The 27,752-nt window shown below is 38.2% G+C and overlaps 1 protein-coding gene across 5 annotated transcripts in view; it reads right to left on the bottom strand.

Moving 5' to 3' along the window:
* The window catches only part of LIN52 (lin-52 DREAM MuvB core complex component), a 107,808-nt gene that overhangs the window by 53,967 nt on the left and 26,089 nt on the right, over positions 1–27,752 (bottom strand). Inside the window, exon 6 of one of the 5 annotated variants that reach the window (XR_008299515.1) lies at positions 16,211–16,320. The exons of 3 other annotated variants lie outside the window; for them this stretch is intronic. Coding sequence is in view for 1 of the 2 variants with exons in the window: in XM_027066150.2 (XP_026921951.1) it covers positions 24,485–24,492 (8 nt within the window). In the remaining variant the exon portion in view is untranslated. Of the gene's footprint in view, positions 1–16,210; positions 16,321–19,935; positions 24,493–27,752 lie in introns of those variants that run through there. One more of the 5 variants, XM_027066150.2, reaches the window with a different exon arrangement.

Below are 27,752 nucleotides of genomic sequence, written 5' to 3'. Positions count from 1 at the left end.
ATACCATATTTTGTTTATCTAATCATCCATCAATGGACACTTGGGTTGTGCCCACCTCTTGGCAACTGCAAATAATGCTGCTATGGGCATACCAATTATCTGTGTAAGTCCTTCCTTTCAATTCTTTTGGGTATATATACACAGAACCGTGGAATTGCTGGATCATAGGTAATTCCATTTTCAGTATTTGAGGAAGCACTTTACTGTTTTCCACAATGGCTGCACCATTTTTACATTCCTAACAATAGTGCACAAGTGCTCCAATTTCTCTACCTCCTTGCCAACACTTGTTATTGTCCATCTTTCTCATTATAGTCACCCCAGTGCGTGCAAAGTAGTATCTCATGATTTTGATTTGCATTTCCCCAATGATCTCTGAGGATCTCTGCATGTGCTTGTTGGCCATCTGTATATCTTCTTTGCAGAAATGTCTATTCAAATCCTTTGCTACTTTAAAAACTGGGCTACTGTCTTTTTATTGTTGAACTGTAAGAGTTCTTTATATAGTCTGGATACAAGCCCCTTATCAAACAATACAGAAATGATTTTTAAAAGTTCTCTCCTATTCTGGGGTGCCTAAGTGGCTCAGTCAGTTAAGCATTCAACTCTTGGTTTCAGCTCAGGTCATAATCTCATGATTTGTGGGTCTGAGCCCCGCACTGAGCTCCATACTGAAGGCACAGAGCCCGCTTGGGATTCTCTCTCTCCCTTTCTCTCCTTGTGCTCTCTCTCTTTTTTAAAATAAATAAACAAACTTAAAAAGTTTTCTCCCATTCTGTGGGCTTTCACTTTCTTTTTTTCTTTTTAAGTAAACTTTACTCCCAATGTAGGGCTCGAACTCACAACCCCAAGATTAAGAGTTGCATGCTCTATCTACTGAGCCAGCCAGGCACTCCATGTCTTTTCACTTTCTTAATGGTATCTTTGAAGCACAAAAGTTTTACATTTTGATGGAGTCCAATTTCTAATTTTCTTTTTCTGCTTATGTTTTTGGAATCATATGTTAGAAACCACTGCCTAATCTAAGGTCATAAAGATTTATGCCTATGTTTTCTCTAAGATTTTCACAGTTTCAGCTCTTACATTTAGGTCAATAATGCATTTTGAGTTAATAACTGTATATGGTGTGATGTAGGGGGTTCAATTTTAGGTTCTTGTGGTGAATGTTGTGTTTTCCCAGCACCATTTGCTAAGTTATTTTCCCTCCATTGAATGGTCTGGCACCCCTGTCAACAATGAACTGACTATAAATATGAGGGTTTCTGGATTCTCAATTCTATTCTATTGATCCATAAGGACATCCATATGCAAATACTACACTGTCTTGATTATTTTAGCTTTGTATTAAAATTTTGAGACTGTGAGCCCTTCAACTTTGTTCTTTTTCAAGATTTTTTATTTTTTTAAGCTATTCTGAGTCTCTTGTATTTCCATGTGAGTTTTAGGATATGCTTGTTAATTTCTGCAAAACCAGCTTCATTCTTGACCTAAATAAAGTACAGGACTAGTTCCTACATTTGGAAGGATCCACAGTCCTTACAAGGTTAATCATGCAAACTGGGAGCTCCCCACAGTTTGAGCCCTACAAATACCAAGGCAAATGTAAGTGATAACAGACCACTTCACACATTGGTGGTGAACAATAAAAACAGAATCAAATATAATCTCTAAGGACAGAGTTATTAATTTAAAGAATTGTTAGGTCTCCTTTTAGGCAAAAAACCATTTATTCTTCTTCTAACAGTGTTATAAAATATTCCAGAGAAAAGCAGACAGCAGTATTATATACAATGCTGAATAGTTCCATTACACAAGAATTGAATTTTTCTTTATACTTTATACTTAGGCGGAAAACAAGTTATTCTAAACAACTCATAATTGTTACCAGTATAGGAATCTAAGTCTTTAATATCTGTGGGATTTCAACTATAAAAGCATGAAAGCCAATATAACACAGGCGTTTACTTGCAATTTTGCTGAAGAACTAATCTAAACTAATCTAAACAACACACAAAACATTCAGCTAGTTAGTGGGCCTAGCAGTCCACTTACCACCAGCATCCCATTGTGACTGCGACATTCCCTAGCGGTACTCTTATACATAGTAAAGATAACACTATGCAAACTGGAGAGGTTTAGAAGTTTCTACAAATTTGGAATAAAAGATACCCATCTTTTATTTTTATACTTCTTTGGGTTGGCTCACATCTATGACACAAATAGTTCCATCACAAATTCAGCGGCACGTGGGAATGTTTTAGCAAGTGCACCAGCTTTTACCAAAAATGTTCATCAGAAAAGAGAAAAATGAAAGCTGAAAAGGCAGTGAGGATGGTACAGGAAACACAGGACTCATGACCACAATGTGATTTGGGAGAAAATGTGAGGTTAAAGGTTCATAAAAAGGAAGAGTTAATCAATCATAACAAGAAATTGTTTAACACAAATATGAAAAGAAAAATGCCTTTGTAAACATGAATCATGAAAGAGGAAAGGTAAACACCTAATTATTGGACAAGAGACATTTATAACGTACCAACTGTAAGAAGTGCTGGGAATTCGGTGGTGGAAAAACCCAGATGCCCAGATATCCTTATAGTTTGCAGAGTTTAAGATCAGGCTACCTCATCTACTTTGCAGTAATGGGTAGACTTTGTGCAAAAATTAAGTTTGTTCTACTAATCTGAGAACCTCAGGACATAAAAAGAATTCCTTTCCAAATATGGATAGGTCAATATAAAAGCCTCAGATACAGGGTCGTTTTGGGATTGGTCTTATAAATACTTTATGGCAGGATTGGAGAACTATCTAATTTCTCAAGTTTAAATTTTAGTTTCTCCTCATCATGGACAATGTGCAAGGCCATCGTTAATGGCTATGGTTTGCAACTCTAAATCTCAAGTCGATGTTCCCTCCTCTTAATGTTTCTGATTTTTCAGCTGGAGTGTAAAATACAAGCCCATGGTATATGTCTTTGCCGTACTTTGACTGGCATCATAAAATGCCATGGACAAAGATCTCAAACTTGGTAACAGCCAGCTTTAGTAGAGATACATCCTTGATTACATAAGAAATATTATGGGGCGCCTGGGTGGCTCAGTCGAACTCATGAGTTCGAGTCCCATGTCTGGCTCTGTGCTGACAGCTCTGAGTCCAGAGCCTGCTTTGGCTTCTGTGTCTCCGTCTCTCTCTGCCCCTCCTTCACTCATACTCTGTCTCTCTCTCTCTCTCAAAAATAAATAAATATTTAAAAAAATTTTAAATATTAAAAAAAGTATCATGGGATCTCTTACTGGAGACTGGGTGATCTTTGGATTCTTACTTAGCATGCCTTATAAGAAGGCAGTGTATGGCTTCAAGAAGCTTATTTTCACAGGCAACGAAGAGGAGTATGCTATTAATACTAGTGAGACAAGAGGATGGCAAAGGTTTGGAGGGCACACATAAAAGTGACATGGAAGAACTGAAAGAACAAGAAGACTTAGAGATGATTTGGCAAAGAATAGCAAAGAGGGGGCACCTGGCTGCCTCAGATGGAAGAGCCTGTGACTCTTGATCTCGAAATCATTGAGTTTGAGCCCCACATTGGATGTTGAGATTACTAAAAAATAAATAAAGTTAAAAAAAAAAAAGAATGGCAAAGAGGATGGCACTGAAAGATTAGAACAAATCTGGGGAGTTTCCATAAATTTAGTCAAAGTTCTACCATGGGAAATTGCTACTAGAAACCATAACCAGTGATGATCAATGAATACAACCTTAAGTAATAAAATTTTCACTGATTTTGTACCAGTGAATAAAAGCAAAACATAGCTACCATTCTTACTGTCCTTTAGAAAGAAGTCATACTCGGGGTACCTGGGTGGCTCAGTCGGTTAAGCATCTGACTTCAGCTCAGGTCATGATCTCGCGGTTCATGAGTTTGAGCCCTGTGTTGGGCTCTGTGCTGAAAGCTCAGATTCTGTGTCTCCCTCTCTCGCTGCCCCTCCCCTGCTAACACTCTGTCTCTCTCTCAAAAATAAATAAACATTAAAAAGAAAAAGAAGATAGACTTCATCAAGGTTTCCTCTCTACTATCTCACAATTCTCTTCCTTATCTCCTTTACCACTTGCTTTTTTTGACAAGGCTAATGTTGAAATGTGACTTTTTCTGGGGTTCAGTACGTTTCATGATCTCATCACACAATCCATAATAATGTGATATCACTATCTTAAATCTGAAGATTCAGGCAAGTTCAAATTAATGCTTCTACCAATAATTCAATGTATTGTAGTATAACATTTATTTTAGTGGGAGCACTACTTGAGTTATTTCTAATTATGGAATAATTCACATCAAAAAGCCAAAGGGATACCTTAATTTTTTTCAAATGAACCTTAATGTATTTTAGAGGAAAAATAGTATGGGTTAGCACAAACTTGGGAAATCACAAAGTCCGCTCATGAATACCAAGGTCCTATCTTGACAGCAACAAGTTGACTCTATAATTTTCCACAGAAGTGCCAGATGCTCACTTTTATAGCAGATTTCATAAGCTTTACATTTAATGAGAAACTGCTAGCTACATTTGGCAAGGGAAGATTATCTCTCAGATGTAGAGAATACCAGCAGAAGCATCTTTCTGCTTCATTCTTCCAAGGAGAGACTGGGTGAAATAATTTGACAGTTAAAATTATTTGAACAGTTAAAAATCTTCATGGTAAATTCTTTGTTGAAAGGTCAAGTGCATCTGTTGAAATGTATTCATTCTATTTCTTTCAGAGTAAGATGGGAGGAGGAATACTTGAAAGTCACAAGATAGTGTACAAAATCAGAATGTTGTTCTGTTACACTGTAGGTATTATTCAAAAAGCTGTTGCGAGTTGATCATTTATACTACAAAGAATTTTACCTATTTCAAAGCTCATCCCACTTGTGCTAGCTCCAGGGAACTGATTTGTGTAAGCTCTGGACTCATTCTGTGGTCTATCTACAGTAAAAAACTTTGTGCCTCAATTTGCCTAATTTGCTTAATAGATTCACAATCTTCTGATGGCTTAGGGAAACCCCTAACCTTAACTTGATCAGAAAGCTGAAATGTTATTAAGAGAAGGAGGCACAGGTCAAAGGGTCAGCAAACTTATCCTATAAAGGACCAGGTAGTAAATACATTAGGCTTTGCAGGCCACACTCAGTCTTTGTCTCCTATTTTTCTGATTTTTGTTTTATTTTATGACCCTTTAAAAATGTAAAAACCATTCTTTGTTCACAGGGAACCCAAAATCAGGCTGTGGGCTATATAGTTCGCCAACCTTTAGAGTAATGTTAATGGAAATGTTCTCTGTGCTGTCCAGTGTGGTAGCTACTAGCTGCACATGGCTACTAAGCATTTACTAGTGTGACTGAGAAATTAAATTAATTTTATTTTATTTTAATTAATTTAACTTTAAATGGCATGTGGCTAGTGGCTACCATTCTGAACAGCATGAGTCTAGAGAATCTCCAATAGCCCACAAGAGCCCCTGAAATCTCAGTATACACCCATATGTCCCAAGAATCTACTGAAGCCTTGGACAAGAGGTAAATCATGTATAAATAGTAACTGTTATTAATAGCCTCCAATTATTAAGTTAAGCATCGTGCATCAATTCGAATGCATCAAGGAGAGGAAAACACTGTAGAAGAAACTTGAAACAAAACTAGTTGGCATTTCACAACTTAGAAGTATGACATCTCTTCAATAACGACTGGGCAAATCAGAACTTTGAAGAGGTGAGAAAATGAGACTAAAGGGCTTTCAGTTAAAAGACACATAATGTTCCCATTTTAGATGGAAGTGCCAATTTCTATCGATTTGCAAAGGTCCTATTGAAGGCAGATGCAACTAAAATTAGGTTTTGGTTTACCCAAGAAGACAAGTGATTTCTTCCGTCACTGACCTGAAATATTCTTGGAAAATTGCTTTGCTTCATTCATCACATGCCACTCCCAGCAAGGTCCCTAAAGTTCACAAGGTACAAACTTGCTTTGTTAGCCAAGCTGTTAACACAATAAACCTAAGTCCTCATTTTCACGTGCTGACAAATCATTTCCCAAGTCCATTAATGCATTCATAACTTGATACTTGGAACATCTGAAGTAGAAAATTAGGGAAGAAAACACTCATTCAATTTGAGAGGAAGCCTCCAGTCGATGCCTTAGACAACATCCATTAAAGGCTATTTGTTTTCCTCACCTATCTGGACTAAGCAAAAAACTTAAAATATGCAATAGGGCACATATCACTACACATATGTCCAGCTGGTGGTCTATGACAAGACTCACACTATCCCTCCCCAAAAGTTTTACCTCCATTGTTTCCTATTTTAAATGTCCTGGAACATCCCTGAAGAAAGGAAAATCACTGATGTGAGAGGGTGAACCATAGAATACAAATCAATGAGTGCAACCAGTTGGTACAATAAATATTCACCCATGGGTCCAGGTCAAACTATCCAGTAAGAGTCTAGAATTGGTACATCAATACAATAAAATTCTATGCAGCAATTAGGAAACAATGGGGTAGATCTATCTGTATCGCTGTGGAAAGATATCCAAGATATACTGCGGGGTGAAAAAGTAAGGCACAAAACAGTACATATATTATGATCTCATCTGTATGTGGTAACATAAATAAACTTGATTATGCATAGAAAATGTTTTGGTGGTTACCTCTGGTAAGTTCAGCAAGCAAGGTTTTTACTTTCCACTTTATATCCTACTATGCTATTTAAAAATTTTTTAAATCAAAAGTGTAGCCTAGAGAGATTTCTGCAGTGATCTCCAAGAGACTAAGAATATGTGGTAGTCCTTAACTGTTGCAGTGTTGATAATTTAAATGAAAAAGTCAAAGCTGTTCTTTTTGTACTTAAAGCCACTACTGTAATGTTCCTAAGACTGCTTCTGTCAATGAATTTCTATAGTGAGGAGGAGAGAAAAAAAAACTCACATTATTATGTAATTGAAAAAAAAAAAAATAAGGCACACTTCAAATAGGGCCTTGGTAGCACAAGAATCCACAAGTGCCAACCAGCTCTAGGGCTGTGATGGTCCCAGGAGAGCCATCACATTTCAATTACCATCACTAACATTACTTATTATTTGGCCTGCTCCAGTCTCTAAGGAAGGCAGCTTGTGATGACAATACCCAGCCTCTTCTTGTAAAACAATTCATTAGGCAAAGCAGAACAGCTGGGGCAGCCACGTGCTAGTTCTTAAAGCACCACCCCCCTGGGACCTCTGGCCCAGATTTCTCTTTTGGTGAGGGACAGCCACCACCCCTGTGACAGCTGTAGAGTCCTCCAGGGACACTTCAGGTTTAATCAGTACTTCCTGCACTGGAGAGGGCCATTTGATTTCTAACATAAACTAATGGCACTCCTGCTTTCAGCAGGTTACACCAGACATCAGATAAGAGGCTTTAGGGCATTTTTATCTTGTTCTAATGCTCCAGAGTTAATGAGGCAGCAAAAGATATTGTCATAGAGCCCCGGTGTATATTATCCAATAAACGAACTCTTTCCAAGACAGGTTTAATATGGATCGAGGAGGTAAAGAAGGCTGGCTTAATATTGATCCTATTGAAAGGATGAGAATCCAGTCACCAGAAGTAGGGCAAAATCATGCACATTCTGCAATAGACAAAGTGCTAAGAAGTCATCTTTAAATATTAAGTAAAATGCAAGTTTTACTATTCTAAGCAGCATAAACCTAAAAGATTTATTTGGCATTTTGGGTTAAGTTTTCAGAAAATGCTTCTAAATGACTCTATTTTCATGTATTTTGCTGAAAGGTATTCTTGGGGTTAGTTTTTGTTAAAACTAGCAATCAAGCCATTGTAAATATAGCTTATATTAATATGTAATTTATTAATATATAATTATACTAATAATATAATTATATATTAATAAAAGATATTAAAGGTTTTTTACTGGCTATAAAGTAAATTTGATTATGTTAAACAATAAAGACTGCCTTTAACTTCTAAATATTACCAGAGCTTACATCATATTGGGCTTCAGAAGTAACTCAACCATCCACTCAACAACACTGATGCCCTATTATAATCAAGGCTATGTGAGACACAGCAAAAATAAAAATCAGCACTTGGATTCGCTATCACTAGGCCAGTAAAAAGAAAATTTTACTGAAACAATCTTTTTTTTTTTTTTTAAATCTCTTAGAATCTGCTTTGATAAATATATGGAAATCAGAGAACCAAGTGTTTCACTTCATAACTAGAAATATCTACACAGAACCTGCTTAGTAGATATACATATTAATAAACTGACCATAAAAAGGGTCACTACTAAAAGCTCACCATTTCTTGAGTGATCTGCCTCCTAAAGATTTTTTAAAAAGCTGAGATTTTTCTGTTTACTTCCTTGGAAAAATAGCTGTCCCCACCCCCACCCCCCAGAAAAGCTCTGCAAGATCCCTTAAAAGGACTCATGGGTATGAATTTACTGACTTTTGGAATACCAAGCATACCATATGGTAAAGAAAACACAATCAATCCTTAACTTTTGTTTATAATTCATACAACATAATCAGTAAAGTATAAGAATGAAGCCTAATTCACAGATGAACAACCATTCATACACCTCTAAAATCACTAATTCTGAGCTTTCTCAACATGGCCATCACCTCACATTCTTCTACTTCTACTGACCAGTCATTGCTCTTGCACAGGTGTCTTGTTACCTGTGACAGAGAATGTTGATTGCTTATCCCAATACCTATTATTCTCTTCCTCCTTATTAACAAAACCCCTAATTTCTAGCCAGCAAAACCATAGCCCAGAATAAAAGATGACAGTCTTTTGCAGCTAGGTTGGTGCAGACAACTAAGTTCTATGGCACTTCTAGAAAGCTGCTTAAAAAAAAAGAAGTCAGCTCTGTGGGACCCCCTCCCACCGCCCTTTGCCCTTCTTCTTTCCTACCTTCTCCTGGCCTACACCTCAGGCCTGATGGCTAGAGCTCTAGTAGTCACCCTGTATTTTGAAGTATCCTTTAGCTGAAAACCACTAAGAAAGTGGAGTGGAAAGAAAGAAGCTTTGGTCCTTGATGACACTCTGACTGTGTCCTACCAGCCTGGGCCTGTCAACCTCCAGCCTTCCTTTTTGTGGAAAAGAGTTCTACTCTGTGTAAGCCACAGTTCACATAGTTGAACCTTATCCTAACTAACAGACTTGATATCCAGAATCTTCTAGCTTATAATAGTGATAGGTGCTTACGTAATTCACTTCGATGATGCCTTGACACTCTGTACCCCACTTCCAGCCTGAATTGTATTCTCCTGGTCACAGGGGCTTAAAATCTTAAAATCATTTTGACTCTTGTGTCCTTCCAGTTTGTTACGACTTAATACCTATTTTTCCTCCCCAATATCTCTCAACTGTCCTGTCTTTTGCATTCACACTGTCCTATCTAATATAAGCAGCACTGTATTCTTAGACTGCAACAGCTTCCTAGCTAGTCTCTGGGACCCATCATCACGCCCTTCAATTCTCCTTGGAGGTAGCTATCAGACTTCTAATGATCCCTCAGCCTGGTCCTTCAGGTCTTCCAATTTAGCTCCTCCACACTTTCTAGTACTCTAACCAACCCATACTCAAAAACTGCTTCCAGTCTGAAGTATCTTCCTTCCTCTCATATGCAAATATTAGCCATCAAGGTGTACTTCCAAGCTTCATCTCTCCCAAGATGTGTTCCCCGGATGGATTCGTTACTTAATTTTTGCCTCACGAGGAATTTGTAGAACCCATGGTAAGAGAGGGAAGCATGGTGTGAGATGTGCATGGTGTGAGAAAGGCCAGATCACACAGAGCAACAAGGCCAAGTTAAAGATTTCTTATTTTTTTCTGAAGAGCAATTGAGAAGCCATTGATGGGCTTTAAGAAGGGAATAAAGTCACATGTCATCGTGTTTCAAAAACATTACTCTGACTGCAGAATGGAGTAGTTATTGGAGAGAGATCAATTCTACAGCTAATTTGGTTAGCAGAAGGGGAGAATACCAGAAACAGATTAAAGAAGCTTGATAAAGCTGGCCCCCCTATAGAGAGAGCTTGAAATTCAATATTCTAGAGGAAAATGATAGTCATTTGAGTAAATACATGTTCACCATAGAAAAAACTGGTAAATATTTATTATTATTATTAGTGTTTATTTACTTTTGAGAGAGAGAAAGACAGAGGCAGAGACAGAGCATGAGCGGGGGAAGGGCAGAGAGAGAGGGATACACATAATCTCAAGCAGGTTCCAGGCTCAGAGCTGTCAGCACAGAGCCTGACACGGGACTCAAACCCACGAACCGTGAGATCATGACCTGAGCTGAAGTCAGACGCTTAACCAACTGAGCCACTCAGGTGCCTCTGGTAAATATTTATTAAAAGAGCTGGTGTGTAGAATTTAGTACTAAATGTTTTACCAAGAATGCACTGACATTTGCAATGCTTGACTCTTGACTGGATCTTGGTTTAAAAAGAAAAAAAAAAAACTACACAAGATTTTTAGGAACAACTGAGGAATTCTGAATGTGAAAGGATATTAGATATTTTGCAGCTACAGGACGTAAGCAGTATTATGCAGGAAACTGTCCTTATTCTTAGAAGATGTGTTCTCAGGTGTTTAGGGGTAAAGTGCCTCATACCTAAAACTTACTTCCAAATAGTTCAAGGAGAAATAAAAATTTAAACACACACACACACACGTACATGTACATACACACACATACACATATATGTATGCATGTATGTGGTCGGGGGAGGTTTACGGGGTATTTAAAATGTTTTCATACAAAGATGAACTGCAGGAGGAAAAGACTTAACGGCATTTCTTCCTAAGTTAGTGAAGAGGAACTTCTTCCCTGACCTATTTGTGGCATTCATATTCTTTTACTTGATAATCTGAAATAAGCTATTTTTAATCTATATGGAGCCAAGGAAGTCTGGGATCTTAAAAACTAAACTACCACTTGAGGATTTTCACCCAAGAATGATCCCTTCTACAAGCAGTTAACAGATCAATACTCCAGCCCTCCCTTTAGTTTCAAGCCTGGCTACTCTTGGATTCCATTCTCAGCCTGATTAAGGACAGTGAGGAAGAAATGCCAGTCGTTTTTCAATCTGGAGACATGTTCTGGAATCATTGTCCAGTGTCTTTGTTTATTAACCCTTTAATACAAAGTTATCGATTCCCACTGTGGAGCCATTTCAGTGAAGAGCAGGTACACAAATTCATATTCAAATAATCTTTTATTGTGTTGCTCTCTTCTTTGTCAATGCTATTATCCTCCAACACTGAGACTGTTGGCTAATTAGACCCTTGTTTTTACTGAATTTGACAGCTGACAGCAGCAGAAACAGAAGCAGACAACCATGAACTATTTCTCTCCAACCAGAAGAAAAGTGCTTCCCGTGCACAGGAAGCTAGTGCACTATACTCTCCCCACCTATAAAACTATTTTCTAGGAGGCAGTAATAGTCTTAGTGATAACAAGCCTCTTAATCTGAGCAATCAGAAAGCTTATTACTCTAGGGGTACCTGGGTGGCTCAGTTGGTTAAGCATCTGTCTGACTCTTGATTTCACTCCAGGTCATGATCTCACAGTTCATGGGATTGAGCTCCATGTTGGGCTCTGTGCTGACAGCACAGATCCTGTTTGGGATCCTCTGTCTACCTCTAGCCCTGCCCCTCCCCCACACACTCTTTCTTCTCTCTCTCAAAATAAATAAACTTAAAAAAAAAAAAAGCTTATTTTTACAGAGCTATCTCCTTCTGACTAATGGAGCAGGCATATAGGTGAAAGTCCTTAACTTAGCCCAAACTTGTGCTGACAACCAGCTTGTATAAAATGGATAAAAGACAAAAGGAAAAATAAAGGCCTACACCAAAATGGATGTTGAACACTTCCAATATGGCATTCATTAAAGAAAACTTTTTAAGTTCATAAAACAAAACTGGAAGCTACAGCACCAAGTTAAATTGTGGCTTTGTTTGTTTGGTTTTCAGGTTATTGTGTATGTTTTTTAAACCAGATCTAGTAAGCCATATACTAGAAGTTTTCCCAAACTTGAATCAGGTTAACGATGTAACTTACTCCATGAGGAGCACTGCTAGGTGTGATGGGAAAGAAGAGAGTGAGTGACAAAGGGTTCCTAGTCTAAAGAAAGGCAAGGGCTGACTTCCAAAGGGGCCTCAGCAACTTATCTCTCTCACCCAAAGAAAGTAGTTGACCCTTTGTTGAGTAAGAAGAAACTCTATTATGGCAACAGGAGAGACAGAGAATCAAAAACACAGATAATTTCACATCTCATTTTAGCTATAATTTTCTCTAGCCATACTTTTTCACCACAGCTTCTGGAAAGAAGCCAAACAATCTTGTATCATATCATCTCCTTTAATCTTCCCTCTCCCATCTACTAGTAGAAAGATGGCAAAAAGAATGCAAGCAGAAGAAGGAAGAGAAGTGAAAGGTTTGGAAAAATCAACTAGAAAACTCTCCACATTACTTGGATGTGCGGGATGACTAAGGACTGAGATTTATCCTGCATCTTATCCTCTCTTTGCTGAACTGTACCGCCACCTACTACTCTTTTAAACTACCTTGCAGAGGGTTCAGGGTACGCAAGAACAGTTTTGATTCTTGAGGGGTGTGCTCCAGTATCAAATGTACTAGAAGAAAATTCTGTGTGTTTGCTTCTCCACCTATTTTTAAAGGGTTCTCTTTGGTTTCTTTCACAATTGCTCTAAGGAAACACTAGAGAAATCCTGAAGCGTCCTTAAAGACGGAATATTAAGAATTTGTCTCTGTTTTAAGCCTTCCTTTCTCACGGCAAATGGTTGAGTGCACCCTACTTCAAGCAATCAGCAAAGAGACATTACCAGCTGAGAATTAAGACATGGCAGATGGAAAATCTGGAACGTCATGAAAACTCTAGCTGCCCCACTCTTGAGGGCTGAGTGTTCTGAAAGAGAAATCCTGTGTTTTACTTCAAATAAAAGATAAATGGAAAGATGGAAGTTTCATTAACAACAAGGACAGAAAATGGGAAGTCATCTTAAAAGCACATGAACTTAGAAGAGATTTTTTCACATCTGTATCAATAAAGTTGCATTTCACTTAGGAAGCAAAGGTTGTCTATGTTCTATTTTCAATACACAGTTATCCAACACAATGTCATCTGACTTTAAACAAACAAGAGGCCAAGGTCCAGTATCAATTCCTATCCCACCATTCCTACCTAGTCTCCCAGCAAGTTAATGCAAATCAAAGCAAGCATTTCAGTGCTGCTGGTAGTGAAGCCTGTTCCTTTCCCAAGAGAGGCCTGTAAAACAGGACAGTCACTGACAGCAGTACAATTACTGACACAGATACAGACTTTATGGACATGTTTATCTCCGCTGTAAATCCATACTCTCTCTCCACTCCGATTCACGAGTCATAAAGAAATTGCAGATAATGAAAAAGTTGGGGAAATTTACAGCATGTCGGAAACCTCAGACAGCCAGAAGAAATTAAAGAGCTGACTAGGGATAAATCACACAGGTACAATTAAAACTTCCCGCATACCTCCTTCATTTCCAAACTGAGGCACAATCCAATGGAGCTGATGAAAAGTTGAGGTCATGACTCCTCAGGCTGTAATCATTTCTTAACTAACTGCATGTTAAAAATTAGCCAATTCACTGGTCATGCGTAAATGCTGACTTCTTGCTGCTACCTTGCTTTCCTTTGCTCTCTACCAGAAGCACCCATGAAGCAGTTCTGTCTGTAAACAGGCCAAATTGCAACAAGCAGTAAATGGAAAGGTGATGTCCCTTCTCCCACCGCCATCTCTGTAGGTACAGGACCTCTTTTACCATCACCAATGTGGACCGAGCATTAAAATGAGAAAGTGGAGCTACGACGGGTGAATGAAATTGGAGGGTTCTTCTTCCTCAATAAATAACCATTCTGACGGTTTCATTTGATCTCTTTTCAACATTCCAAAGGAGATTTTAAAGGACTGTTATGTTTGATACTAGAATAAGCATTACTTCTGGTGATACTTGTTTTTCAGTAGTGGCCTGAGCTTAAAGGTCCATACTCTTAGGTAACCATCTCAGCATGAGCTAACATGTGCTTTAGCTTTAGCACTGCCTTAAACCACTCAACTTTTATTTTTTACATTCTTCTAGTCACTAAGGCTCCAGGAGGGGAGGAAAAAAAACAAAAAGGGGGGAAAAAGGCAAAATCAAAAATCCTAGACTTTACCAGAATCTATAAGTGCTAACTAATGTGTAACTCTTATTCCAATAGAGTAAATCAGAAAAATACTAAAGAAATAATGTCTATTTCTTAAATAATGAGACTTACAGATCCCACATGATTAAAGACTAGAATGTGAGTTAACGGTTGGCTCCCCTATTCTATAAGCCTACAAAATCCTCTGTAAAGGAAGAAAAGGAAGAGTCTATCACATGCTACATTCTTCCATTTCCCCCAACATAGTTAGATGAAACCAGCAGGTTTAAAAAACATCAACCCAAACATTTACAAGATCTCTCTGGAAAGCAGAAATGCAGAACACAGATTTTACCAGCTAACTTCTACATGTCTGAACCAAACCAAGAGTATCAACAGTTATACACAAGTCAATACTAATCTCTGTACCTCTTTGTAGGATGAAGCTACAACCAAATTAGCTCTATATGATTTTGAAATTCTGAGACCTGTCAAGAAATCAAAGTTAAGAGGCACTTTTTTTTTTCCTGGAGATATGGAGGATGCAATTGACATGGTTTCGATTTTGTTCCTACTGACCCCTTGATGATTTCAAGTCCATTTTACACTTCAGAGAATCCAAATGTCATTTTCATTTTATATGTTAAGATTTCACTCTCAATGGAATAAAAATGCTTCTAAGAAAATACTGAGAGTTTCAATCCAGACATCTCTACCATTAAAAACTTAGGTTATATCTAGCTCATGAATCTCAAATCTATTCACCCATAAGATGTAAGACATGGTATCTGATCTGTTTTTGCTTATAATGAAGAGTTACTAAAGCTCCTAAGTGTTAGATTGGTGTCCAGTATCAAATAAGAACTGTTAAACACAGGCAGAGTTTTATTTACAAGTTTCCAAGAGGCAATTATCACATATTATCAAATGAGTATTTGAGTGAAGTCAAGAAACATATCTACTATTACTATTCTTTTTTTTTTTTTTTAATTTTTTTTTTCAACGTTTATTTATTTTTGGGACAGAGAGAGACAGAGCATGAACGGGGGAGGGGCAGAGAGAGAGGGAGACACAGAATCGGAAACAGGCTCCAGGCTCTGAGCCATCAGCCCAGAGCCTGACACGGGGCTCGAACTCACGGACCGCGAGATCGTGACCTGGCTGAAGTCGGACACTTAACCGACTGCACCACCCAAGCGCCCCTACTATTACTATTCTAAGAGGCAATGATACCCCTGGATCAAGCATCAGAAAATTTGATTTCTAGTCCAGGTTTGCAAATAACTAGGTGTGTGGGCAAATCACGGAAGCTCTCTGAACTTCAGTCACCTTATCTGTTCAAATGGGATTACAGTTGACCCTTGAACAACACAAGTTTGAATTGCATGGGTCTACTTACACGTGGATATTTTTGATAAATACAGTACAGTACTATAAATGTATTTTCTCTTCCTTATGATTTTCTTTTTATTCAATGTTTATTTATTTTTGAGAGAGAGTGAGCAGCGGAGGGGCAGAGAGAGAATGAGACACAGAATCCAAAGCAGGCTCCAGGCTCTGAGCTATCAGCACAGAGCCCAACACGGGGCTAGAACCCATGAGCCGTGAAATCATGACCTGAGCCAAAGTCAGACGCTCAACTGGACTGAGCCACCCAGGCACTCTGTTATGATTTCCTTTATAACATTTTCTTTTTTCTGCTTATTTTATTGTAAGACTACAGTATTTAAAACATATACAAAATATGTGTTAATCAACTGTTTATGTTATTGGTAAGGCTTCTGGTCAATAATTAACTATTAGTAAATAAGTTTGGGGGGAGTCAAAAGTTCTATGAACCATTTTTGCCTGCACATGGGGTTAGCGCCCCAACCCCTGCATTGTTCAAGGGTTAATTATGGTAAAATAATAGTGAGAATTAAATGAGAAAACACAAGAAATACAGCAGGCTCAAAAATGTTACTTGCCTTTCCCTCTTCACGAGACATGATTCAGATTCCTGGCTGTCATTAATGAGCTGGGTAGCTGTCCTTAGTCAAGTCCCCTAACATCTTTAGGCCTCTGTTTCTGCATCTGTAACATTAGAGGGTTGGGACTCGATGATGTCTAAGATCCCCTTCCAGCTCTAGCATGCTATGATTACTGATTCTGGCACTAAATTACTGGCTGACCATGGGAAAGTTACTTCCTTTCTTTAGATCTCACTTTCCTCACCTTCATTTTTTTATTTTTTATTTAATGTTTATGTATTTTTGAGACAGAGAGAGACAGAGCATGAACGGGGGAGGGTCAGAGAGAGAGGGAGACACAGAATCTGAAGCAGGCTCCAGGCTCTGAGCTGTCAGCACAGAGCCCGACGCGGGGCTTGAACCCATGGACCGTGAGATCATGACCTGAGCCAAAGTCAAGACGCTTAACCGACTGAGCCACCCAGGCGCCCCATCCTCACCTTTAAATAAGAGAAGCAGAAAAGTAGACAAGGATGATAACAAGAAATTCATGAAAGAAGGAAAACAAACTGGCCAGTGAACACAACTTTATTAGCAATCAAATGCATGTAAAAAACACTGAAACATAATTTCTCTATAAAACAGGCAAGTATTAAAAAGTTTAACAATATCCAGGCTTGGCTAAGTTAGAGGACTACAAGAGCTTTCATTTACCACTCTCAGAAATATAATTTGGACAAGTGTCCAAAGTAACAAAGGTCACTTTGTTAATATGTATAAAAACTGTAAATGTGCCATTCACTTTGATCCAGCAAAGGATCTCACTGCAGCATCATTTACTTTAGTGAAACACTAGAAACAACCTGAATGTCCACTAAGAGAGAATTAATAAAATATATGATAAATAATCTCATAATGGTCTTCTTCACATTCATAAAACTAATGATTTTGCTACGTTTTCATGGACACTGAAAGATGATCACAATGAACTAAGTTGAAAAAGCAGGTTGTAGAACAATAGCATGATGCCATGCATATAAAATTTATATTTATATGCACATATGTGTGTGTGTACATATATGTATATAATATCTCTTAGAGATGTTTAGATTACTTAGAAGAATGTTAAAAGTGACTATCTGGGGATGCTGTGATTTTGCCTGATTTTTGCTTTCTTTGTATTTTCTATAATGAATATGTATTGCTTTATAAGGCCAAAAAATAAAGCTCATATTTAACTTTTAAAAATACATACTCCAAAAAACAAAACAAAACAAACTCCATGGCTTTAACAATTATTTTCAGTCAGATAAGCGATATCTCTTGTTCTTACAGTCTTTGACATCTAACATGTATGTAGTTAAATCATAAGCACTACACTTTATTTGCTTCACTTACACCTATGCTAAGCACTTTACACATGCCATTTCTCTAATCTCTCTACAGTGCTGTAAAGCCACTTTTATCTTAAAATCCAGCAGGGCTTTTACATTTTAGAAGCTGTTTTCCCCACACTGATATTATTTTGAAAAGCATAAGAAACCCCAAACTGAGATCTTTAAGACCAGAAAACTGTTTTTACTTTTTTTTAAATGTCACTTTGTAAATACAAACAAATTTTATTCTTGGTTATCCTCCAAATCTCAGAAACACTGCTACATTTAGGAATTCTAAGCGGACACTAGGAATACACTCAAGATTACCAGAACCCAGGAAAAGCACATAAGAGTGGTATTTAACAAAGCGCACTGCATGATGGGTATAAGATCTGGGCTGGTTATCTGTTGTAGAATGGCTTCAATAGGCAAAGAAACCAGTATACTTAAGAATAAGAAACTGGGGCGCCTGAGTGGTTTAGTTGGTTAAGCCTCCAACTGTTGATTTTGGCTCAGGTCACGATCTCATGGTTTGAGACTGAGCCCCGAGTTGGGCTCTGTGCTGACAGTGCAGAGCTTGCTTGGGATTCTCTCTCTCTCTCTCTCTCTCTCTCTCTCTCTCTCCCTCTCTCCCTGCCTCTCTCCCACTCACGCATGCTCAGACTCTCTCTCTCCAAAATAACAGACATTTTTTAAAAATTTAAAAAATTTTGGTGAGATGTAATTTATATATGATGAACTGCACATACTTGGAAGTGTATCGTCTGGGAAGTTTTGACAACTGTATTCACTACTACTGAGGCAAAACTCTTCTGAGTTCTGTGAATCATGAGATTTTGTCAGTGTGGCTGGTAGGCGTAGGCGCTTGTACTGGCCTGTGGTGCCAGCCACTGTTGCCCCTAATCCCTTGGGATGGTCCTCTCTTCAGCCTCAAGTCATTTCCTTGCATGAACGCACTGACTGGTACTCAGCTGAAGACGCTAGGAGGACCCTCTGCAGCTCTCCAGAGCTCCTGTGCAGCTTTCACCTTTCTACAACTCTCTCCTGTGAACGCCGGCTGTTTGGGTCCCTCCAGACTCTTAGCTCTGTGTCTTCAACTCAGGGAGTCTGCCAACCTCTGCCCGGATTCCCCCTCCCTGCACCGCAACGTGGAAACTCTCACAGCAGTGAGTTGGGACAATCACGGGGCTCAACTGCATTTACTTCTTACCTTTCAGAGATCACTGTCCTTTGTTGCCTGATGTCAGTGTCATAAAACCACTGTTTCATAAATTTTGTCACTTAAAAAAATTGTCTCAGGTGGGAAGGAAGGTGAATCTAGTCCCTGCTATTTCATCTCAGCCTAAAGTGAAAGCCTTCCAATGGTCCTTACATGCCACTGACTTACATGCTCAAGGGAGAAATCTGGGACTCAACCCTGACACCTCTCTTCCCTCTCTCATGTCCCACAGGCAATCAATCAAGACTTTGTCCTAAATTACTCTCAAATTCAATGACTTCTCTCCCTGACCACTATCTGTACCCTGGTTCTAGGTATTAGTCTTGGCTACTACAATGACATCCTACTTGGTGTCCCCAGTTCCCCTCCTGCCCCCCTCCAAACCATTCTCCACATGGCCAGAAACTGAATGTGGCTTGTTTAAGCCCTTCAGTGACTTCCCAGTGTTCTTAGGATAATATCCAAAATCCTTATTACAACCTGAGAAGTCTTACATGATACAGCCTTTGTCTCTCTCAGCAGTCACTGTCTGAACTCCAGGCATATTAGCCTTCTTTCAGTTCTGCAAAGGCACTATGCTCCTTCCCTTTCCTTCACTCAATTTCCTTCATCTCCCTTTCCTTCACTCAATTAACTCCAACTCATTCTTCATACTTAACTACCTTTTTCTCAGGAGAATGATCACTGCCCACTTGACCCCTGCCCCAGAGTGTGGTTAAAACAATTTTTCAGCAAACAATTATTTGTGTACTGCCTTTTCTACTAGAATGTTAGCTGTGTGACAGCAGGAACCATCTCTGTCTTATTTACTGCTAAGTCCTTGGTACCTAGCACAGTACCCTGAAAGTACACAATAAATATATGCTGTATGAATGTGAGATAATAACAAATTATCTGCCCCTGCTTCCTGGCACAGGGCTCCTAAAACTCTTGTGATTTCCTAAGTGGTACGAACCCTAGGAGCATCTTTTGTTCTAATATTTAATCTTTGACCCTAGCTCCTGACACAGAGTTGCTGTGTCAAGCCCCAATGCAGGGCTTGATCTCATGAACTGAACTATAAGAGCATGACCTGAGTGGACATCAAAAGTTGGATGCTTTACCATAAGAGACTCTTAAATACAGAGAACAAACTGAAGGTTGATTGGGGGGGGGGAGGGGGGCAGGGGCAGAGGGGAAAATGGATGATGGGCATTGAGGAGGGCACTTGCTGGGATGAGCACTGGGTGTTGTTGTATACAAGCGATGAATCACAGGAATCTACCCCCAAAACCAAGAGCACACTGCACATACTGTATGTTAGCCAATTTGACAACAAATTATATTAAAAAAAAAAAAAGTTGGATGCTTAACCAACTTAGCCACCCAACTACCCCTGGAGCTAAAACTGCTTTAACGTGAAATTTTTAAGTGTACATGTCAATGGCATTTAGTATATTCACAATATTGTGTAACCTCCACCTAGATCAAATTCTAAAACATCTTCATCACTCCAAAAGAAAAGCTTGTATCCATTAAGCAATCACTCCCCATTTCCCCCTTCATCTCCTGTCCTTTCTCCTGATTGGCAACCACCAATCTGCTCTGTCTCTATGGGTTTATCTACCCAGGATGTCTCATATAAATGGAATCATACAGCATGTGATCTTTTTGTGTCTGGCTTCCTGGTTAGTACAATGTTTTTGAAATTCATCCACGTTGTACTATGTATCAGTACTTCACTTTTATGGCTGAATAATATTCCCTTGTGTATATATACTATATTGTGCTTCTTATCCACTCATCTGTTAACAGACATTTGGCTTGTTTCCACCTTTCAGCTAACATGAATAGTACTGATACGAACATACAGGTACAAGTATTTGAGGTCTTGTCTTCAATTCTACTGGGTATATATCTAATAGTGGAATTGCTAGGTCACTAATTCTATGTTTAACCTTTAGGGAACCACCAACTTTCCACAGTGGCCACATCATTTTACATTTCCACCAGCAATGTATGAGGGTTCTAATTTCACCATATCCTTGCCAGCACTTGTTATTTTCTGTTTTTAAAAAAACTATTTTTGGGGCGACTGGATGGCTCAGTCGGTTGAGTGTCCGACTTTGGCTCAGGTCATGATCTCATGGTTTGTGGATTCGGGCCCCGCGTTGGGCTCTGTGCTGTCAGCTCGGAGCCTGAAGCCTGCATCAACTGGCTGCTCACAGATTCTGTGTCTCCTTTTCTCTCTGCCCCTCCCCTGCTGTGTTCTTCTCTCTCTGTCTCTCAAAAATAAATAAATGTAAAAAAAAAAATTTTTTTTTAACTATTTTTATTATAGCCATCTTAGTGGGTGTGAAATGATATCCCACTATGGCCATGGTTTGCATTTCCCTAATGACTAATGATGTTCATCTTTTTATGTGCTTATTGACCATTTGTGTATCTTCTTTGGAGAAATGTCCATTCAAGTCCTTTGCCTATCTTTTAATTGGATTGTCTTTTTGTTGTTGAGTTGTAAAAGTTCTTCATATTGTAGATACTAGCCTCTTATCAGATATATAATTTACAAAACTTTTCTCCCATTCTGTGGGTTGTCATTTCACTTTCTTGATAATGTCCTTTGATGCACAAATGTCTTTAACTTTAATGAAGTCCAATTTATCTATTTTTTACTTTGTTGCTTGTATTTTTGGTGTCATATGTAAGAATCTGTAATCAGATCCAAGGTCATGAAGATTCATACTGGGCATTTTATAATCATCATCCAATCTAATCCTCTCAACAACCTAAGAAGATATTATAATTAACTCCATTTTAAAGACAAGGAAAATGAGGTTAGAGAGATAACTTGTCAAGTTTAGTAAGTATTAGAACAAGTCTGTTTCCAATGTCCAGGCTCTTACAATTCCCAAGCCAGTTTTTCTCTCCATACTCACAACATGGCATCTTGCTTCTTTAAAAGGGGAATGAGGGACAACAAGACAGAAGTTATGGCCTTTTTGTAATTTAATCACAGAAGCAGCATTCCACCATTTTTGCTGTCAGTGGATCCAGCCCACAGTCAAAAGAATAAGATCATGCAAGGGCATAAATACAAGAAGCAGGGATCAGAGAGACCATCTCAGTCTGCCTACCACACCAGAGTCCTGTTGTAACATCACATATCCCTCCTGGGTGATCTTCTCACTAATGGCTTTAACTAGAATTTATAAGCTTATGGTATTCAAAACTCTATTTCCTGAGCACTAGATCCACATATTTAACTATCTCCTGCATATGTCCTCCTAAATTGACTATGCATACCCTTAAACAACTGAACTCTCCCATCTTTCTTCTCAAAGGTGATCTTCTTCCTATATTTATCCAAGCCAGAAACCGGAGTCATTTTTTTAAAAAACTGAAATGTATCTGACAATATCAGTGTGCAAATTTAAGGTGTACACCAAGAGTCATTCTTGACTCCTCATTCTTACTGACCAGAATTCCCTGACCCCAATATAACCAATCAATCACTAAGACTTTCCATTCTACTAACTCAGATTTCTAGGAGCTATCCTTCATTTTTCATTTCCACTATCTTAGTTCAAGGGCTTACCATTTTAGTCTGGCTTATTAAAGAAACCTAACTTGTTTCTCTGTCTCTACCTTATTCCTTTTATTACCAATCCATCTTCTACCGTGTTGGCAAAGAGATATTTTTAAGAATGTAAATATGATCACACAAAATTTCCCATATGCTCCCATAATGATAACAATTAATAGTTTTTAAGCACTTTTTAAGTGTCAACACTACGCTAAGGTTTTTATAAACAATATTGTGTCAAATCATAAAAACAACACTCTGAGGTAAAAGCCCTGAAAGTGTAGTCAGGAAACTAAGGATCCTAGGGATCGCTAAGCATCTTTCAGGGAATCCATGAATCCAAACCTATACGTACAATACTAAGATGCCTTTTTCACTCATTTTCTCACAGGGGACCAATGAAGTTTTCTAGAGCTTACCCAACATATGAAAGCAGAAGCAGATATGAAAATCTTTTTTCAAGCTTTTATCAAGCTGACAGTAAAGAAATTGGAAAAAATACAAAAATGCCACACTCTTCTCAATATTTTTTGTTTGGAAAATAGTTATTCTTCATAAAAATGTTATTTATGTGAATATGTAATGGATTTATTCCTATTTTAAAATTCATTAATTAAAAAAAATTTTTTTAGGGGCACCTGGGTGACTTAGTTGGTTGAGTGCCAACTAAGTTGGCTCAGGTCATAATCTCACTGTTCATGGGTCTGAGCCCTGCATCAGGCTCTTTGTTGACAGCCTGGAGCCTGCTTCAGATTCTGTGTCTCCCTCTCTCTGCCCCTCCCCTACTCATGCTCTGTCTTTCTCTGTCTCTCAAAAATAAATGGTAAAAAATATTAAAAATTAAAACATACAATTTTTAAGAGAGAAAGAGAGCACAAAGGCGGAGAAGGGCAGAGGGGGAGGGGGAGGACAATCTTAAGCAGGCTCCACACTCAGTGCAGAACCCAATATGGGGCTCAACCCCACAACCCTGGGATCATGACCCGAGCCGAAATCAAGAGTTCGATGCTCAACTGACTGAGCCACCCAGGCGCTCCCATTAATAAATACTTTTAAATTTTCTCAGTTTTAATTTCTGCAACAGTAAATATAGACCTAACCCCACACACAAGAGCTCTTTGGGGTCACCATGAATTTTTAAGAGTTTAAAGAAGTCCATGGGGCACCTGGGTGGCTAAGTTGGTTAAGCATCAGACTCTTGGTTTTCGCTCAGGTCATGATCTTGTGGTTTCATGAGTTCAAGCTCTGTGTGGGGCTCTGCATTAGCAGCACAGAGCCTGCTTGGGATTCTCTGTCTCCCCCTCTCTCTGCCCCTCCCCACTTGAGCTGTCTCTGTCTCTCTCAAAATAAAAAAATAAACTTAAAAAAAAAAGTCCTGACTCCAAGAAGTTTGAGAACCACTGTTCTAAGGTTATTATCTCCATTCTACAAATGAAGAAACTAGGGCTTAGAAAGTTAAGTAACTTGCCTAAGTGGTAGACTGAGGTCCATAATAAATCTGTATGACCCCCAGAACCCAAGCTCTTAATCACTATATTGCTCTCACCTGTTAGCTATTTATCATCTGGCTCCTACCTACTTATTTCCAAGTTAATGTTCTTTCCCTTATATTATTCTCAGGCCATCATTTCTTTCTACTAGCCTTAGTTTCCTTAAATAGAGGCCCTTCTTAAGCTATATTTTGAAAAAGCAATTCCTGCAAGTTGTTCACTACAATAAGACAGTATACTCTCCCAAAGCTTTCTTTAAACCAAAGTTATACTTTTCAACCTATCAAATACAGATATAATTCCTTGGATCTGACTTAAGAACTTCTTAAAAACAAACCTCACAAAACATCCACAGTGATGCCAATGATTATACTAATTTCCCAGGGTACATGTTTGGAACCATTAAACAGGGACTTAAAGTCATTGCTCATGTGTTCTACTTTAGTTACAATATATTCATTTCTACAAAAGGCCTAAGAACTGAAAAAGAAAAACTATGCTGGACAGTGAGCCACTAAAGATTGTGTATGGGGCTTCAGTGATAACCTAAACCTTCACAACAAAGATGCCCAGACAAGCTCTTTTTCCTCAGGCATCTTCACAGCAATGCAGTTCCCTCGTCATGTTGGCTTTTCTTTCTAGATGACTGGGGAATGAGACAAAGATTCATTTTCCCACGATGTAGTTCCAATTCCCATGAAGTTATTATTTTTTTTTTTTAATGTTTAAAACTATTTCTCAGAAGAAACCTATCTAGTAGACTCCACTGTTTCTAAATATAATCCACTGCACAGGGTAGATTGCCCATTCAGGGCCAAACTGTAAGGTCTATAAGCACAGCCCTCATCTAAGTCATTCATTATCCAACTGAAATCAATGGTTCCAGTATAATTCCCTATGGTTTCCACATCCCACCCAAACAACTTTTCTCTATTCTAGTAATTCTCCATTGCTTAGATCTTCTATTTCCATTTTATATGATGAATTCACTCTATATTTCTTATATCACTACCCATAATGGTTTCCACACACATACAAAAGGATGTCTTCTGCTTATATATTTAAGTGGTACCCAAGTTTTAATTACTAACGTGAAATTAAAATCTTCCTTATCCTTTCCTTTCCAATTCTAAAATAACTATACACATCAACTCAGTTATTCGATCACTATGCAAGTTTTTTTGTCATATAGTGCCCAAGTTAGTCAACAGTTAAAAATGCTTTGGTTTTTCAAGAGAAGTGGTTTTCCAAGGACTTTCACATGACAAGTGATAACACATTTTAAAATGCACCACTCAATACGGTTTTCAGAAAACTTACACATCAAATCAGGAAACCAGTGAGTTGCAGAAAACATACGTTTGCTTTGTCCATTTGAATTTTTCCCATTATGTAACCAATAATGATAGTCTGGTATTCTCGTGAGGAAGAAGTAGGGGAAGAAAAGAATTCAGCCAGCCCAAGTCACACTATTAATTTAATATTTATTTCTAAGATACTGCAGCTTTGACATTATCACAATCCAAATTAAAATGACAGGGGTGGCATTAACAAAAAAGGAAAATACTGCTAGACTGAACTACACTAAAATTCAAAACTTCTGTTTAAATTGGAGAAATATGAATATGGATTATATGTCAGATAATCATATTGTATTATGTCAAATTTTTTGAGTGTGTTAATTATATGGCAGATACATAAGAGAACATCCTCACTCTTTAAAAATAGTACTGAAGTAGTTATGAGGTGTCATAGTGTCTGCAGCTAGCTCTCAAACAGTTCAAGAATAAAACAATAAACTTAAAATTATATGTGGAAAAACAAAGCAAATGTTAAACGGTGAATAGGTGAAGGGTATTGTAAGTATCGTACTATTCTTGAAATATTTTAAAGAGATTTGAAACTTGACAAAATATAAAATTGGGAGGAAAAAACAAACTTCGGTTCATTAAAATATACCATGAAGAAAATCAAAAGGCAACCTCCATGTTTATAGCAGCACAATCAACAATAGCTAAAGTATGGAAAGAGTCCAAATGTCCATCGATGAATGAATGAAGAAGATGTGGTATATATATACAATGAAGTATTACTCGACAATCAAAAAGAATGAAATCTTGCCATCTGCAACTATGTGAATGGAACTGGAGGGTATTATGCTAAGTGAAATTAGTCAGAGAAAGACAAAAATCATATGACTTCACACATATGAGGACTTTAAGAGACAAAATAGATGAACATAAGGGAAGGGAAACAAAAATAATATAAAAACAGGGCGGGGGACAAAACAGAAGAGACTCATAAATATGGAGAACAAACTGAGGGTTACGGGAGGGGTCGTAGGAGGGGGGACAGGATAAATGGGTAAGGGGCACTAAGGAATCTACTCCTGAAATCATTGTTGCACTATATGCTAACTAATTTTGATGTAAATTTTAAAAAATAAAAAATAAAATTAAAAAAAAATTAAAAAAAAAAAAAAGAAAATCAAAAGGCAGGGGCACTCAGTCAGTGGAGTGTCCGACTTCAGCTCAGGTCATGATCTCACGGTTTGTGAGTTTGAGCCTCACATCGGGCTCACTGCTGTCAGCCTGTCAGTGCAGAGCCTGCTTCAGATGCTCTGTCCCCCTCTTTCTGCCCCTCCCCCACTTGCGCTTGCCCCAAAAATAAAATAAATATTAAAAAAAAAAAAGAAAATCAAAAGGCAAGCCATAGAGAGGAATTTTTTTTTCTTTTAAAGTCAACATTTTTAAAATTTTTTTTCAATATATGAAATTTATTGTCAAATTGGTTTCCGTACAACACCCAGTGCTCATCCCAAAAGGTGCCCTCCTCAGTACCCATCACCCACCCTCCCCTCCCTCCCCCCCCATCAACCCTCAGTTTGTTCTCAGTTTTTAAGAGTCTCTTATGCTTTTGCTCAGAGAGGAATATTTGTAATTTATGTAACTGACAAGAATGCATATCTGGGATATGTTAGCAATACTTGCAAATCAATTTTTAAAAGACTGACAATCCAATTTTTAAAGATGGACAAGAGATATGAAACACTTCACTGAAAAGGTTATCCAAATGACCAATGAACATATGAAAAGGTGCTCAACCTCATTGATCATTAGGGAAATGCAAATTAAAGATACAGTGAAATGCCATTCTACCTATTAGAATGGTTAGAATTTAAAAGGCTTGAGAATATGCCTGTTAATAAGGATTTGGAGCATCTGAAATTGCCAATGGGCTTGTAAACTGGTATAACCATTTTGGAAAACTGTTTGGAAGTAGTATCTATTAAATCTAAACATATCTATACCCATAACCCAGCAATTCTACTCCTAGTTATATATACAACAAAAATGCATATACCAAAAAGGGGCATATACCATGAATGCTCAGAGTATTTATTTATAATTACCAAAAGCTGGAAGCACTCCAAATGTTCATGGTCAGCAGCTTGAAAACAGTGTGTTGTATCCCTGCAGTGGTATACTACACAGTAATGAAAATAAATAAAAGAGGCCAGACACAAAAGAATATGTAACTTGTAATTTCAGTTACATACAGTTCAAAAACAAAATTCTTTCACAATATCATGTAATAGTGCTTGCCTTTGGGGAAGGGGCAGGTAGTCACTGGAAGAGGAATGAAGAAGGCTTTACATAGTAGAAAGATTCCATTTGTCTCTCTTTTTTTAAGTTTATTCATTTATTTTGAGAAAGAATGAGAGAGGGAGCAGGGGAGAGGCAGAGAGAGAGGGAGAGAGAATCCCAAGCGGGATGCAGAGCCCAATATGGGGCTGGAACGCATGAACTGAGAGATCATGACCTGAGCTGAAATCAAGAGTCAGAAGCTCAACCAACAGAGCCACCCAGGTGCCCTGGAGAAGTTCCATTTCGTCATCTGTTCCGG

This window comes from Acinonyx jubatus, chromosome B3 (assembly GCF_027475565.1).
Source record: "Acinonyx jubatus isolate Ajub_Pintada_27869175 chromosome B3, VMU_Ajub_asm_v1.0, whole genome shotgun sequence".
Lineage (NCBI taxonomy): Eukaryota > Metazoa > Chordata > Mammalia > Carnivora > Felidae > Acinonyx > Acinonyx jubatus.
This window is presented reverse-complemented; position numbering and strand designations above follow the sequence as displayed.